Here is a 13,872-nt window from a genome sequence, read left to right as displayed (position 1 = left end):
AACAGAGAGAGATTATCCTGTGAGAGTCATGGGGAGGGGGGAGCATGGAGCTCCCCAGTCACTCATTGCACGGCCCAGGACAGCAGGGTAACAGTCTGGGACACAGTCTGTGAACCATGGGGCCAGCTCACAGGCTGTTCTTTAAATCATGGGCCCTGCCTTGTCATGGAGCCAGAAAACAGAAATCGTCATGCTCAGCAGGGCCTGCAGCTCCCACCCAGGTGTCATTCGACCTCAGATTTCACAGGCCATGGAAAGGAGCTCCTTCCCTCAGGCTGCAGCTTGCAGCTCATCCCCTGTGACTCAGCACATGGGGAATTTAACCCTTGATGGAGAAGGGGGATGGTTTACCTGGGGTATTTGGTGAATCTGTCGTCCGTGTCACACCTGCAAAGGGAAAAGGAGGAGAGTTGGAGCTTGGAGTGAGGAGGAAGTGACGTGTTTGTTATCAGGGGGAACCTCACCTCTGAGAGTCCCTGGTTGTCTCCAGCTGTCACCTCCACAAACTCCCTCACAAAAGCACAGGGCCTGTTTGTTAGTGATTTAGGGCCCAAGTCCCTTTTGCTCTGTGCAGTGATGAGGACACTACTAATAAACAAGCACACTGGGACCTGTGATGGATGGGGGGCTGTGTGGGCTGATGCCTGAGCCAATCTGTCACCACAAAGGTCCCATCTCACAGCTCCTGCACACAGGAGATGGGAGGGCCTTGTCTGGGACCAAGGCAGGAGTGGGTGGGTTCATCCATCCTCCTCCCTGAAAAATTACAGCATGTAGCAGAAACATCTCCTGTCACTCACCTGAGCAATTCACGGCAGCATCTTCCTTATGGTCACAGTTACTCTCACCCCAGGGCTTGGCAGGACAGTCCCAGAGAGATGACTCTGTCCCTCTGCAGTTCAACATCTCCACCCAGATGGGACCAGTCCCCTCACCGAATGCAGCCTCGCGCAGGGCAGATACAGCAGTTCCACAGCCCAGTTGTTTACACACAACATTAGCATCCGCCATGTCCCAGGAGTCATCACAAACTGTTCCCCAGGAGCCACGGTACCAAACCTCCACTCTGCCCAAGCATCTGTTCTCTCCTCCCACGATACGTAACTTCTCCTGGTCTGAAAATGCAGAAACCTCACATGTTACTGGGACAGCTGGGAAAGTCCTTAGGGACCAAGAGGGAGACACAGAGATGCGGAGATACCTGTACAGCTTGTAGAGTTCAGGCATTGAGTAGGTTTCCCTTTCTTTCCTATGGAGAGAAAGCTGAGGTGAGTGGATCGGGCAGTGTGTGCAATGCAGGTTTGAGTAGGATTTATTGGTATTTCACACTACTAATACCAGTGCTTTATACATTGACTGAAAGCCAAAATCTAGGTTATTGAATAATTAATTAGCTACTCAGCTGTTCCTCTGGATTTTGCAGTTTTTAAGCAGCTCCCTGTTGGCGGGTGTGTCTCTTTACATAACTGGCAGGACAGTATCTGATTCTCCTCTAGCTCTCCCTGCGACAACACCCCTGACCCCTCTGCCCAGAGATTGGAATGGAAACAGACACCTGAACTGAAACTCACCCTCATTACTGCAGGGACGAACAGAAGAGGGAAAGTAATATTGAGAGGGGGCTGTATAGGAGCTGCAGGTCTGAACTTCCCCACACAGAAAGGCAGTGTCGTCCAGTGCTTATGGTGCTGCACTCGGACTTAAAAGGCTGGGGTTCTATTTTTGTTTCTGCAACAGATCTGCTGTGTGACTTGGGCAAGTTCCTTCACCTCTCTATCATCTGTTTCCCCTCCCACTCGTCTGGTCTATCTCGACTGTAAACTCTGTATGGCAGGGCATCTCAATTTGTGTATTGACAGTGCCTGGGGCAATGAGGCCTTTGGGGATTTTATGTGTTTTTAGGTCTCAAATAATACTTGAGACACAGATCTATAGATGAACTTCACAGCCCAAACCTCTGATTGTTATTCCTTGGAAGATATATAACCAGAAAGGCACACTAATGATGGTCTTTAATGGGTAACACTTCCTGGCTCTTACCAGAGGCCTGAGCCAATGCTCATTAAGGCACCATGGATGACCTTGGGACATTTCATCTCTCTGTGGCTCCATTCCCTGTCTGTAATAATGTTCTCCTGAAAGGCTATGCTGCTGTGTGAGTGAGACTTGAGAGATCAAGATTCTGATCCCAGTAACAAGGATTGCAAAGGGCTTAGAATTTGTTCATGCTAATTAACCACTGAAACAATTTACCAAGGGATATGGGGAGTCTCCTGGGTATGAATTCATTAAATCAAGACTTGACTTATTTCTATAAGACCTGCTCTAGCTCCACTAAATGTACTGGCTTGATGCAGGAATTACTGGTTGATATTTTATGGCCTGTGATATGCAGGTCAGATTAGAAGATCCTAACAGTCTCTTCAGCTTTTAAAATCTGTGATTCCATGACTTCACTGGGTTTTGGATTAGGCCCTAATTGTGGTTGCAGTGAAATGGTTGTCTTTGTAATAGTGATTTCCATGTTTGTTATTAACAGGAAACATTACTATTTCTAAAACCTCAGATACCAAAAAGAAGTTTGTACCATTACTGAGAATGTTATATAGCTATAGCTATAGATTGATATAATTGTTATATTTTGTTACTTTTCACTAGATCTTTTTATGAAATACATACACATTTATTTATAATGTATAATGTATAATGTATAATGTGTATGTATTTCATAAAAAGATCTAGTGAAAAGTAACAAAATATAATAATTATATCAGTCTTTCAGTGAGCTAGACCTGACTGTTGAGTGTGTGTGTGTGTGTGTTTGCTATTTACCTTCACAAGCAATATTGGTTTCTTCTCCTCTGCTACACGATTGTTGTTTCCAAGGGTCTGACGGGCATTGCCAAAGGGAGCTGTGCTGCTTATCACACCGAACACCATCAACCCAGGTCGGGCCAGAGCCGCTTCCATGTGTTAACTCTTTCAAAAGTGTCCCTCTGTCTCCACAGTCCAAGTGTTTACATATAAGTGCCATGGTGACGGAATCCATAGGACTGCTGCAAACACTGCCCCAAGTCCCACTGTAGAAAACCTCCAGTCGCCCAGCACAGTCACTGCCATTCACCAGTCTCAGATCTGTGAATTCTAGGAGGAAATGCACAAGTTGGGTGTGAAGGTTTCTGATTCTGAAACTCACTGGGATTTAAAGGCTGAAATCCCAGAGATTGCTAACAACCCTGCCCATTCTTCTACAGAAGAATCAGAGACATTCTTCTAGAGACCAGTGACAGGCCCATGAGCAATGAAATTATTATTAAAAAGACACCATTTACCAACAGTTGCAAACAGTGGTACCCGAGATTCAAAAATCAGTGTGACATTTGCAGTAACCCTTGGTATTAACTGTTGGCAATGCTGACTTTTTAATGGTGACCACTGCAAGTGGGTAGGTAGCGGAGAGAGAGAGAAAGGAAAAAGGAGATAAACTTTCTGACATCCTCAGCTCACTCCTCAGACACCCATGTACTTCATTAAGTCCCCTGATTATCGGACTCATGGGAGCATTCCCAGACCAGACCTGAGCAGAGAACTCCCGCATCCTCTTTGTGTCTGCAGTTGTGCTGTCCCCAGCCTCTGGAAGGACACTCCCAAAGTTCGGATTCCTTCCCAGAGCAGTTCACATCATCCAGCCAGATCTGCCCAGATCCTTGCCCATAATGAGCAGAGACAGTTGCATTGATGGCGTGTCCACATCCCAGTTGTTTGCAAACGACATTGGAGTCTGACAGATCCCAGGAATCATCACAGACTGTCCCCCAGCTGCCATGGTAATAAATCTCCACTCTCCCGGCGCAGCGACCTGCCCCATTCACCAGTCTGATCCGCCTGCTTCCTGCAGGGATAGATCCCAGCTGTTAATGTGCAATATAATGATAACTTAACAGGTTCTATGCAAGTCAACGATGATGCTACAATGGCTGAGATACTGAAAAATGTGCGTCTTTAACAAGAAACATAAAAAGAAGAAGTCAGTAGAATTAGGAAATGCTGAAGACTTTGTGAAGAAACTTCTGATTAAAAGCATTTAAAGGGACAGGACCTAACCCTGAACCTTTAGACATCGGAGTCATCCTTATGGGACAGCTCTTGAAAGCAAGAACTACTAGTGAAGCTAAAGCTTTGCAGAATCAGCTCCTACTTGGAAAACTTGAATATTTTCAAACAGCTCTTCTAAGGATGCACAAGAAATATCATATTAACTAACAACTTTATCAAAAATTCCATTTTCTTTTAAATTGTTACAGACTTGGGAGGGTCCAGAGGTTTGGAGAAAATCAGACTTAGGACCCATTTATTTTCCAAATAAAGGAAGAACGGCAGGTGGATACTTGTACCTACGATAAAGTCTAATAGACTTAGGGATCTAGTCTAATGCTGCTGAAGTCAACAACAAAGCTTTCCCTGCCATAATGGGAGCAGGAATGGGCCCTTACTGTGCTGTAGGTACCCTGGAACTGGAATGGGCATGAACAATGATTTCAGTGCAGTAACAGTACAGTGCATGATTTAGGGGTTTATTAAAAAATCTGTTATTTGAAGAAAGCCATTGTTTATTTACCTTCCCCAGAAAAGAACCATAAGAACATAAGAGCTGCCAGCCTGGGTCAGACCAGAATTCTGTCTGCAAAAGTGGCCTGTACCAGAGCTGTACCCTGACCATCTTAGCTAATAGCCATTGGTGGACCTATCCTCCAGGAACTTATCCAGTTCTGTTTTGAACCTAGTTATACTTTTGTCCATCACAACATCCCATGACAATGAGTTACACAGATTACCTGTGCATTGTGTGAAAAAGTTCTTCCTCTTGTTTGTATTAAACCTGCTGCCTATTAATGTAATCAGGTGATTCCTCGGTTTTGTACTGTGTGAATGGGTAAATAACATTTCTCTACTCACTTTTTCCACACCATTCATTATTTTATAGACCTCTATCACATCACTCTTTTCTAAGCTGAACAGCCCTAATCTTTTTAGCCTTTACATAAGAACATAAGAACATAAGAAAGGCCGTACCGGGTCAGACCAAAGGTCCATCTAGCCCAGTATCTGTCTACCGACAGTGGCCAATGCCAGGTGCCCCAGAGGGAGTGAACCTAACAGGCAATGATCAAGTGATCTCTCTCCTGCCATCCATCTCCATCCTCTGACGGACAGAGGCTAGGGACACCATTCTTACCCATTCTGGCTAATAGCCATTTATGGACTTAGCCACCATGAATTTATCCAGTCCCCTTTTAAACATTATTATAGTCCTAGCCTTCACAACCTCCTCAGGTAAGGAGTTCCACAAGTTGACTGTGCGCTGTGTGAAGAACTTCCTTTTATTTGTTTTAAACCTGCTGCCTATTAATTTCATTTGGTGACCCCTAGTTCTTGTATTATGGGAATAAGTAAATAACTTTTCCTTATCCACTTTCTCAACATCACTCATGATTTTATATACCTCTATCATGTCCCCCCTTAGTCTTCTCTTTTCCAAGCTGAAGAGTCCTAGCCTCTTTAATCTTTCCTCGTATGGGACCCTCTCTAAACCCCTAATCATTTTAGTTGCCCTTTCCTGAACCTTTTCTAGTGCTAGAATATCTTTTTTGAGATGAGGAGACCACATCTGTACACAGTATTCGAGATGTGGGCGTACCATGGATTTATATAAGGGCAATAATATATTCTCAGTCTTATTCTCTATCCCCATTTTAATGATTCCTAACATCCTGTTTGCTTTTTTGACCGCCTCTGCACACTGCATGGACATCTTCAGAGAACTATCCACGATGACGCCAATATCTTTTTCCTGACTCGTTGTAGCTAAATTAGCCCCCATCATGTTGTATGTATAGTTTGGGTTATTTTTTCCAATGTGCATTACTTTACATTTATCCACATTAAATTTCATTTGCCATTTTGTTGCCCAATCACTTGGTTTTGTGAGACCTTTTTGAAGTTCTTCACAATCTGCTTTGGTCTTGACTATCTTGAGCAGTTTAGTATCATCTGCAAACTTGGCCACCTCACTGTTTACCCCTTTCTCCAGATCATTTATGAATAAATTGAATAGGATTGGTCCTGTTCCTTAGACAGAAGCCATTATGTACTCTTCAACATCCTTGTTGCCCTTCTCAGTACCTTTTCCAGTTCCACTATATCCTTTCTGTGGATGGGGCAACAAGAACTGGACATAGTGCTCAAGGCATGGGCAGACCATGGATTTATATAGATGCATTATGATTGTTTCTGTCAAATTTTCTATCCCTTTCCTAATAGTTCCTAATATACCATTAGCCTTTTTGATCATTTCTCAATTTTCAGCAGTTTTCAAAGAATTATCTGCAGTGACTCTAACATCTTTCTTTGGTGGTAATGGCTAATTTAGAAACCATCATCGTATAAGTGTAGTTGGGATTATTTTTTTCCAATGTGCATTGGTTTGCACTTATCAACAATGAACTTCACCTGCCATTTTGTTGGCAAATCACGCAGTATTGTGAGATCCCTTTGTAACTCCTTGCAGCCTGCTTTGGACTGAACTGTCATCTACAAACTTTGCCACTTTACTGTTCACACCCTTCTCCAGATCATTTATTAATATGTTGAACAGCACAGGTACCAGTACAAATCCTTGGGGGGACCCGCTGTTCATGCCTTTACATTGTGCCTCGGTGAGGGACGCTGTCAAAGGTTTTCTGAAAACCCAAGTATGCTGTATCAGCTGGATCACCCTCATCCATATGCTTGTTTACTTCCTCAGAGACTGGAGAGGCATGACTTCCCTTCACAAAAGCCTTGTTGATTCTTCCCCATCAAATCATGTCTATCTATGTGTCTGATAATTTGGTTCTTTACACTAGTTTCTACCAGTTTGCCTGATGCTGATGGTAGGGTCATCAGCCTGTAATTGCCAGGATCTGCTCCAGAGCCCTTTAAAGTATTCATCCTTTCATTAGCTACCTTCTTGTCATCTGATACAGAAGGTGATTTCAGTGATAGGTTACATACAAGAGTTAATAGTTCTGCCATTTCATATTTGAGTTCTTTCAGGACTCTTGGGTGAATACCATCTGGTCCTGGTGACTTAATACTGTTTAGTTATCAATTTGTCTAAAATTCATCTTATTACACATCAATTTGGACTGTACATCAGATTTGTCACCCAAAAAGGATAGCTCTGATGTGGGGATCTCCCCCACATCCTCTGCAGTGAAGATTGATGCAAAGAATTAATTGTGCTTCTTGCAATGGCCTTGTCTTCCTTGAGTGCTCCTTTAACACCTTTGTCACGTTTGTTATTTAGTGGCCCCACAGTCTGTACAGCAGGCTTCCTGCTTCCCATGTACTTAAAACAATTTCTAGAGGTAGTTTTTCTGTCTTTAGCAATCCGTTACAATGGAGAGTGGCAGAGCTGAGAGGAGACCCCAAGTCCCCTGAGTCCTGTTCCAGTGCTCTGTGAAATAGGCCACATTGCCTCCCCCTCTTTTCTTTTTTTATTCTGGATGCCCCATTATTGAAGATTTTAAGATAAGAAGCCACCGTTTTTATGTATTTATAGACATGTTTATAAAATTATCTCTTCTGCCAAACAAATGTTAGGATAGATATCAGTATTTTTCATTGTCAGAATTTTCCATTATTCTTTCAAAAAAAACCACATCTGATTGTGTTTGTGGTGAGTGTAGGGGCAGGGTAGAGGTTACTGCTGTGTACCCTGAACTGTGACTTATGAATTTGACTTTTAAAATGGTGTCACAGTGTTGGAGGGAACAGGCAGCTCTGTCACGCAGGTGGATATGGTCACAAGACCAGTGGCTGCCAGCCATTAATGCTGGATGGGGCTGACTGCGGGACAATGGAGCAATCATCATGGGGATGGGGCTAGCCAACCGGGAAAACTAGCCTGAGGCAGCAGGAAGACTTCACCTGGCCCTGTAACACAGACCACTGACCAACATGGTAACTGAGCCCAGACACACACACGGTGGGGACTTTCAGAAAATGCAACTTCACAGAGAAAGGAGAGCAGAGTGGGGCAGACAAACTGAGCTCCAGCTGGGTCTCATGAGCACCTTGGTTCTTACAAGAACATAGGCTCATTCTATTCTTTTCCTCTCTTCCCCAGGGAAGCCCAGCTCACTTAATGTACAGTGAAGCAGAGATTAGATGAGCTGCAACACAAGTGTGGGGTGTTTGTTTTTTTAAACCCTTTTGCTCTAATGTGTTGTTTCAGCTGCTGAATAAAGTGCTTTGTTCTGAGTACGCTGTAGGTCACTATCACAGGACACAAATGCCCCAAAGGAAGAAATGCTGGTGCCTGAAACTCAGTCAGACCTGCTGGGTGCTAAGCAGTTGGCTTGCACAGGGTAGTTTAACCAGGCCAGACCTAACGGAGGAAGAATCTCGAGATTCGACCCCAAGACAGGCCAGGGCAAGCAGGCCAAGACCTGATGTGGGTGCACATATAGACACCAGAAAGGAGAGAGGTGCAGCTAATCCTGTAACCGTTTCAATGTTCAATGTAAATAAAAAAGAGTTTGTGAAAATTTCTATAACAGGGAAACAGTTTTACATCTGAAGAAGTTTTGATTAAAAATGCAGGACAGACAGACAGACAGACAGTGAGGTTGCTGCAGTGCATTAACCTATCCAGTGGCTGTGCTTTTCTCTGCGCATAATACTATATTTTTACAACAGAATTTGAACCTCAGATCCACGTATTTTCAAGGTCTGATGAGATCACAGCACAAGGTGAGATGTTTACAGGCCCTAGGACAGGTTATGTTCCCATTGAACAAGGACAGGATGTTTGCAAGATTTCATGGTAAGTCACCTGAGCAAACGACGCCGACATCCTCAGCAATTCCTGCCTGGGCTGTCTCAGATATGGAGGTGATGCAGAGCGTCAGATTAGTCTCATTTCCTGCACACTGGACCCTTCTCAGCCCCACGGGGCCCGTTCCTCGTTCAGACTTAGGGAGGTTATAAGCTTTCTCACCGACTCCGCACTGGAGCTCCCTACACACCACACTGGCATCGTTCATGTCCCACTGGTCATCCAGCACTCTGCCCCACACACCATGGAGGGAAATCTCAACTCTACCATCGCATCGACTCTCTCCATTCAGCAGTCTGAGCGATTCCGAGCGACCTGGGCTCAGGAGAGATGGGAAATTCACTGAATAACACTCCCTGTTATACATTAGAAATAATGCATACTTTGCAAGAAATTATGGAAAGTTTCTTACTCAGAGGGTATTAATACAGTGATTGATGTGTATCATAGGGTTAAAAGGCGTACCCTCTGCAGAAGGTTTTTGGAGGGTTATTTTTTGTTTTTTTTTAATCTCTAAGTGCAGGGTGCTATAAGGATTGTAACCCTGAGGTGGACAGAGGGGCTTGTTAGCGTATCCTGGAAGATGCTGAGCTTGCAGCTACACTCTATTTTTAGCCTGCCAGTCCCCTTGAGCTGGGTATACATGACCAGCACGGAGCGTAGATGTACCTGTGGCCCAGGGAGTTCCCCAGTGCCAACCCTCAGAGCGCACTCCATACCACAACTCTCTTCTGGCCTGACACGCTCATTACCCCAACTCACTGGTGTTGAAATCTGCATCTAAAAGGTGTCATGCAAACGGCTATCACGTTGGTCATTCATACTGTTGTGTGGTGCATGAACAGGTAAGGCTTAAAGAACAATAGATGTGTACCTAAGCCCAACTGTCCTAAACAAAGGGCTGTTGTTTCGCTGGCTTGACTGTGTCTCCATTGTAAATTAATTAAGTTGAGAGCAAAGCAAAGAAAACCCCATTTACATGTAAGGTAAACAAAGCCAACAAGCAAGCAAGTAGGGGAGGATGACCACCTAACAGGAGCTGAGTGGAACAAATAGTTTGAAAGCATGTAATTAGACTGTATCATAATGTATATGCAAAACGGGACAGGGAGAATTAGAAAGGCACAAACAACTTTACCAATGGTATTTCCTAAATTTGGAGTATTTGACTTTGAGTAAATAACATTATCCTTTTTTTTTTAATTTGGGTTAAATATTAGAGCTGGTTGAAACACCCCAATTTTTTCCTGTGAAGTATTTCAAATACAATATTTCAGTTTTTGTGTGGAGTTTTTTAAACTGAACTAAGATTTTGACCTTTGAAAATGGAATGAGAATTGTTGTTTAGATTCTAACTAAAATGTTGTTTCATTTCAACTTCTGGAAACAAAAAATCAGTTTTCCATTTCAGTTTTACAGTTTACAGATTCTCCTGCCTTCTCTCCTGTTTCATTTCTTCCTACTGTATAAAGTCTGGGGGGAAAATGTATCAGGAAGCAAGAAAAAACACTTCTGAACTTTTTCACCTGCAAAACTGTGAATTTTTTTTTAAAGGGAGTGGGGGGAAAGTGCTGCTTTCTTTGTGGCATGTTACCAAAAATATTCTCAGGAACTCATGTGAGAGAGGGGACATGGTTATTATCAGCAGTTTATAATTCAGCCAAAATGGAAGGAATTTCACTGAAGTAAGGGGGAGGCACTTTCCTGGCCCCAGTACTGACCCCTTGCAGAATTGCAAAGGCCTGCTGCCAGCAGTAAAGACATGAGGGGTTCTCCAGAAGGTGGCGAGAATATTTTATAATAGAAAGTGTGAAGCAACCTCCACAGATGGGGCCGCTCCCCCTTAACTACCAGAGTAATGATTTGAAGAACGATGGGGACAGTGGGTTGGTGACATTTATGAAACTCAGAGGAGAAATTCTGTCCCTGCTTTACTGCCCTGCATGAGCACACCTTTGCTGAAGCTCTTCCTGAAGAATCCAGGGCTTTCCCTGGTCATAATTATTCTTTGGTGATCATATTTATTTTACTTTTATTTGTAATATATTAATTATTATTATATGTGGTCGAGAATCTAGCTCCCCCTCCCCTTCCTGTGCCCTGAAGTTCCTCTGCTCTGGGGGCCAGTGTCACACACTGAGGGCTCCTAAGTGTCATAAATCCAGAATTACACTTACCTGAGCAAACCACACTGGCATCATTGTCGTGAGAGCACTGAGAGGCCCCCAGGGCAGTAACAGGGCAATGCCATAAATGAGGTTCAGTCCCATTACAATGAAATGTGTCTGTCCAGACAAAGCCAGTTCCCTTCCCAAAATACCCTCCTCCTGGGGCTGATGCAGCGAATCCACAGTCGAGCTGATGACAGAGAACATTGGCGTCTGGTAAATCCCAACGTGAGTCACAGAGGGTTCCCCAGGCACCAAGAACCTGGATCTCCACCCTCCCTGAGCACGCTGTGCTGCCGTTCACCAGCTGGAACCCTGTGTGCCCTGGGGAGAAGGGAGAAGGGGTTTATAGAGGGAGTCTTGTAGCTATTTGATGCCACATAATTAACAAAAGGAAAATCAGGGGCAATTGAATCCATTCTCATTATACTAGATAGTTTGGGTTTTACCAGACACTGATAGCAGCCCTATTATCCCAGCTCCCTACAGAATGAGATCATTTTATTGCTGCACTCTAATCTAAAATACATAACATTGGGATTTTAAAGACTTTGTGAGGAATTCTTACGTGAGCATATGACACCAGCATCATTTGTGTGTGAGCACGTCTGATTCACTTGTGGTCTCCTGGGACAGGAAAACAGGAGAGACTCATTCCCCACACACTGGAATTCTTCAGTCAAGATTAGCCCTTGTCCTTGTCCAAAATGACCTCCTCCAGGGATAGATGCAGCTATTCCACACTCAAGTTCATTACAGATAATGTTGGCGACACTGAGATCAAAGTGTGCATCACAGACTGTGGTCATCATGTTTCCATGTGTTATCTCTACGCGTCCTGAGCAGGCACTGTCCCCTCCAACCAGCTGGGGCTTAATGTGTCCTAGAAAATCAATGATTGCTGAAAATTATAAAAGAGCCTTTTGGAGTTAAGTTACTCCACTGGTTGAACTCTGCCTAAAATCTCATTCTGCTTCAGTGGCAAAGTGAAGGCGGCAATAGAAATAAAAAGGATATATATATATATATATATATATATATATATATATATATATATATCTAGATATATAGATATATATATATATGGAAAAAAGTTGGAATTAGAGTAAATCAATATACATGAGAAGTTTTGATATGTAGAAAACTGATATGGGAAGCTAAAGACATCAGGATAAACTCCATGACTTTGAATACGGTGGATTTTTTTTCAGCATATGAGTAACAACAAACAAACAAATCCTAACAATGGTGTAGGCCTATTAGAAATAGAGGTTGTAAAATTGTTAATAATGATGCAGAAAAAGTAGATGTGTTCAGTAAACATATCTGGTTTTTGATAGAAGCAGGATGTGTATTCATATCATGTGCAGAGGAGGAACCTCTCTCCAGTCCATTGGTACCTAAGGAGGATGGTAAATGACATTTAACAGGGATCAACATTTTTTTTTATATCAACAGGCCTCAATAGCTGATAAAACCACAGAATAATAGAAATGTAGAGGTGTAATGAACCTCAAGAAGTCATCTAGTCTATCTCCCCATACTAAGGCAGGTTTAAGTATACCTAGGCCATCCCTGACAGATGTCTATTTTGTTGTGAAAAGCCACCAATGCCACAACCTCCCTTGATACTGTGTTCCAGTACTTAATTATCCCTATAGTTAGAAATTTTTTCCAAATATCTAATCTAAATCTCCCTCGCTGCAATCTAAAACGCTTATATCTATTCCCACCCTTGGTGGATATGGATAGCTATTGACAAACAATCTTTTCCTTATTTGAAGACTGTTATCAGGTCCCCCCTCAGTCTTCTCTTCTCTAGACTAAAAACATCCAATTCTTTCAACATTTCCTCATAGATCATGTTTTCTAAACCTATTATTATGTTTGTTCTTCTTCTCTGGATACTCTCCAACTTCTCCACATCTTTCTTAAACTTTCTTAAATGTGCAAAACTGGAGACAGTACTCCAGCTGAGGCCTCATCAGTGCTAAGTAGAATGGGACAATTACCCCCTGTGTCTGATATAGGATGTACTTTTCATACAAGCCATTTTTTATTCTGTGTTGTAATTCAGATCAATATATTTCAAAATATAGAAAAACATTTTGTGGCACTCTGTACCTCAGGGGAACAGCCAGCACCGCCATGTTTATCCTTGTAAAATGATTGTGTGGTATCCAATGCAAAGTCTGTCATGTTGGGTGTCTTCGGAAGGTTCATGATGCACTGAGCATTGTTGTTATAGTGATGTTATAGTAATTGTTGTTACAGTAATATTATAGAAATGTTATAGGTTATGATTTCATGTGTAAAGTTATGAGACTGAAAATGTGTCTTCATGGCTTAAAATAAGCCCAGGAAAAAGAACTGTCCAAGAGCAGAGAAGTAATTCACACCTCATCAGGGCATGTATGGGACAAACCCAGCTCAGCCTCACAGGAACAAAGGACACTGGCCTGGGCAACAACAAAGGATCTGTTGGACTCTCCAATGAGTCACCCCCCTTCCTTTGGGCAGCTTGGGACTGCGATGAGGTCATGCCACCTGACTCTGAACGAGGAGGGGCAAAGAAAAGAGAGAAAAAAGAACATGATAAAAGGGAGAGACCTTTCCCATGCTCTTCCTCTCTCTTCCACCTCCATCTACAGACATCACCGCCAAACAACTGAAGCACTGATCAAAGGGGGAGCCTGGCTGAAGGGTATCCAGCCAGCCTGTGGTGAGAAGCATCTAAGTTTCTAAGGGCATTGAAAGTGTTAAGATCAGTTTAGAATGTGTTTTTCCTTTATTTCATTTGATCAAATCTGACTTGTTATGCTT

General features: G+C 43.0%; 1 protein-coding gene across 1 annotated transcript in view; it reads right to left on the bottom strand.

The window, feature by feature from the left end:
* Positions 1–9,089, bottom strand: part of LOC120371571 (antigen WC1.1-like) — a 30,743-nt gene extending 21,654 nt beyond the window's left edge. The window contains exons 1-6 of the mRNA XM_039487486.1: positions 8,879–9,089; positions 3,578–3,892; positions 2,833–3,144; positions 1,202–1,249; positions 801–1,115; positions 352–387 (exon numbers count right to left, since the gene is read on the bottom strand). Of these exons, the coding sequence (XP_039343420.1) occupies positions 352–387; positions 801–1,115; positions 1,202–1,249; positions 2,833–3,144; positions 3,578–3,892; positions 8,879–9,089 (1,237 nt within the window). The remainder of the gene's footprint in view (positions 1–351; positions 388–800; positions 1,116–1,201; positions 1,250–2,832; positions 3,145–3,577; positions 3,893–8,878) is intronic.
* Positions 9,090–13,872: the final 4,783 nt, after the last annotated feature.

The sequence above is a fragment of the Mauremys reevesii genome, linkage group 1 (genome assembly GCF_016161935.1).
Source record: "Mauremys reevesii isolate NIE-2019 linkage group 1, ASM1616193v1, whole genome shotgun sequence".
Classification (NCBI taxonomy): domain Eukaryota; kingdom Metazoa; phylum Chordata; order Testudines; family Geoemydidae; genus Mauremys; species Mauremys reevesii.
The sequence above is the reverse complement of the archived record's forward strand: the minus strand, read 5'-3'. Positions and strand labels throughout refer to the sequence as shown.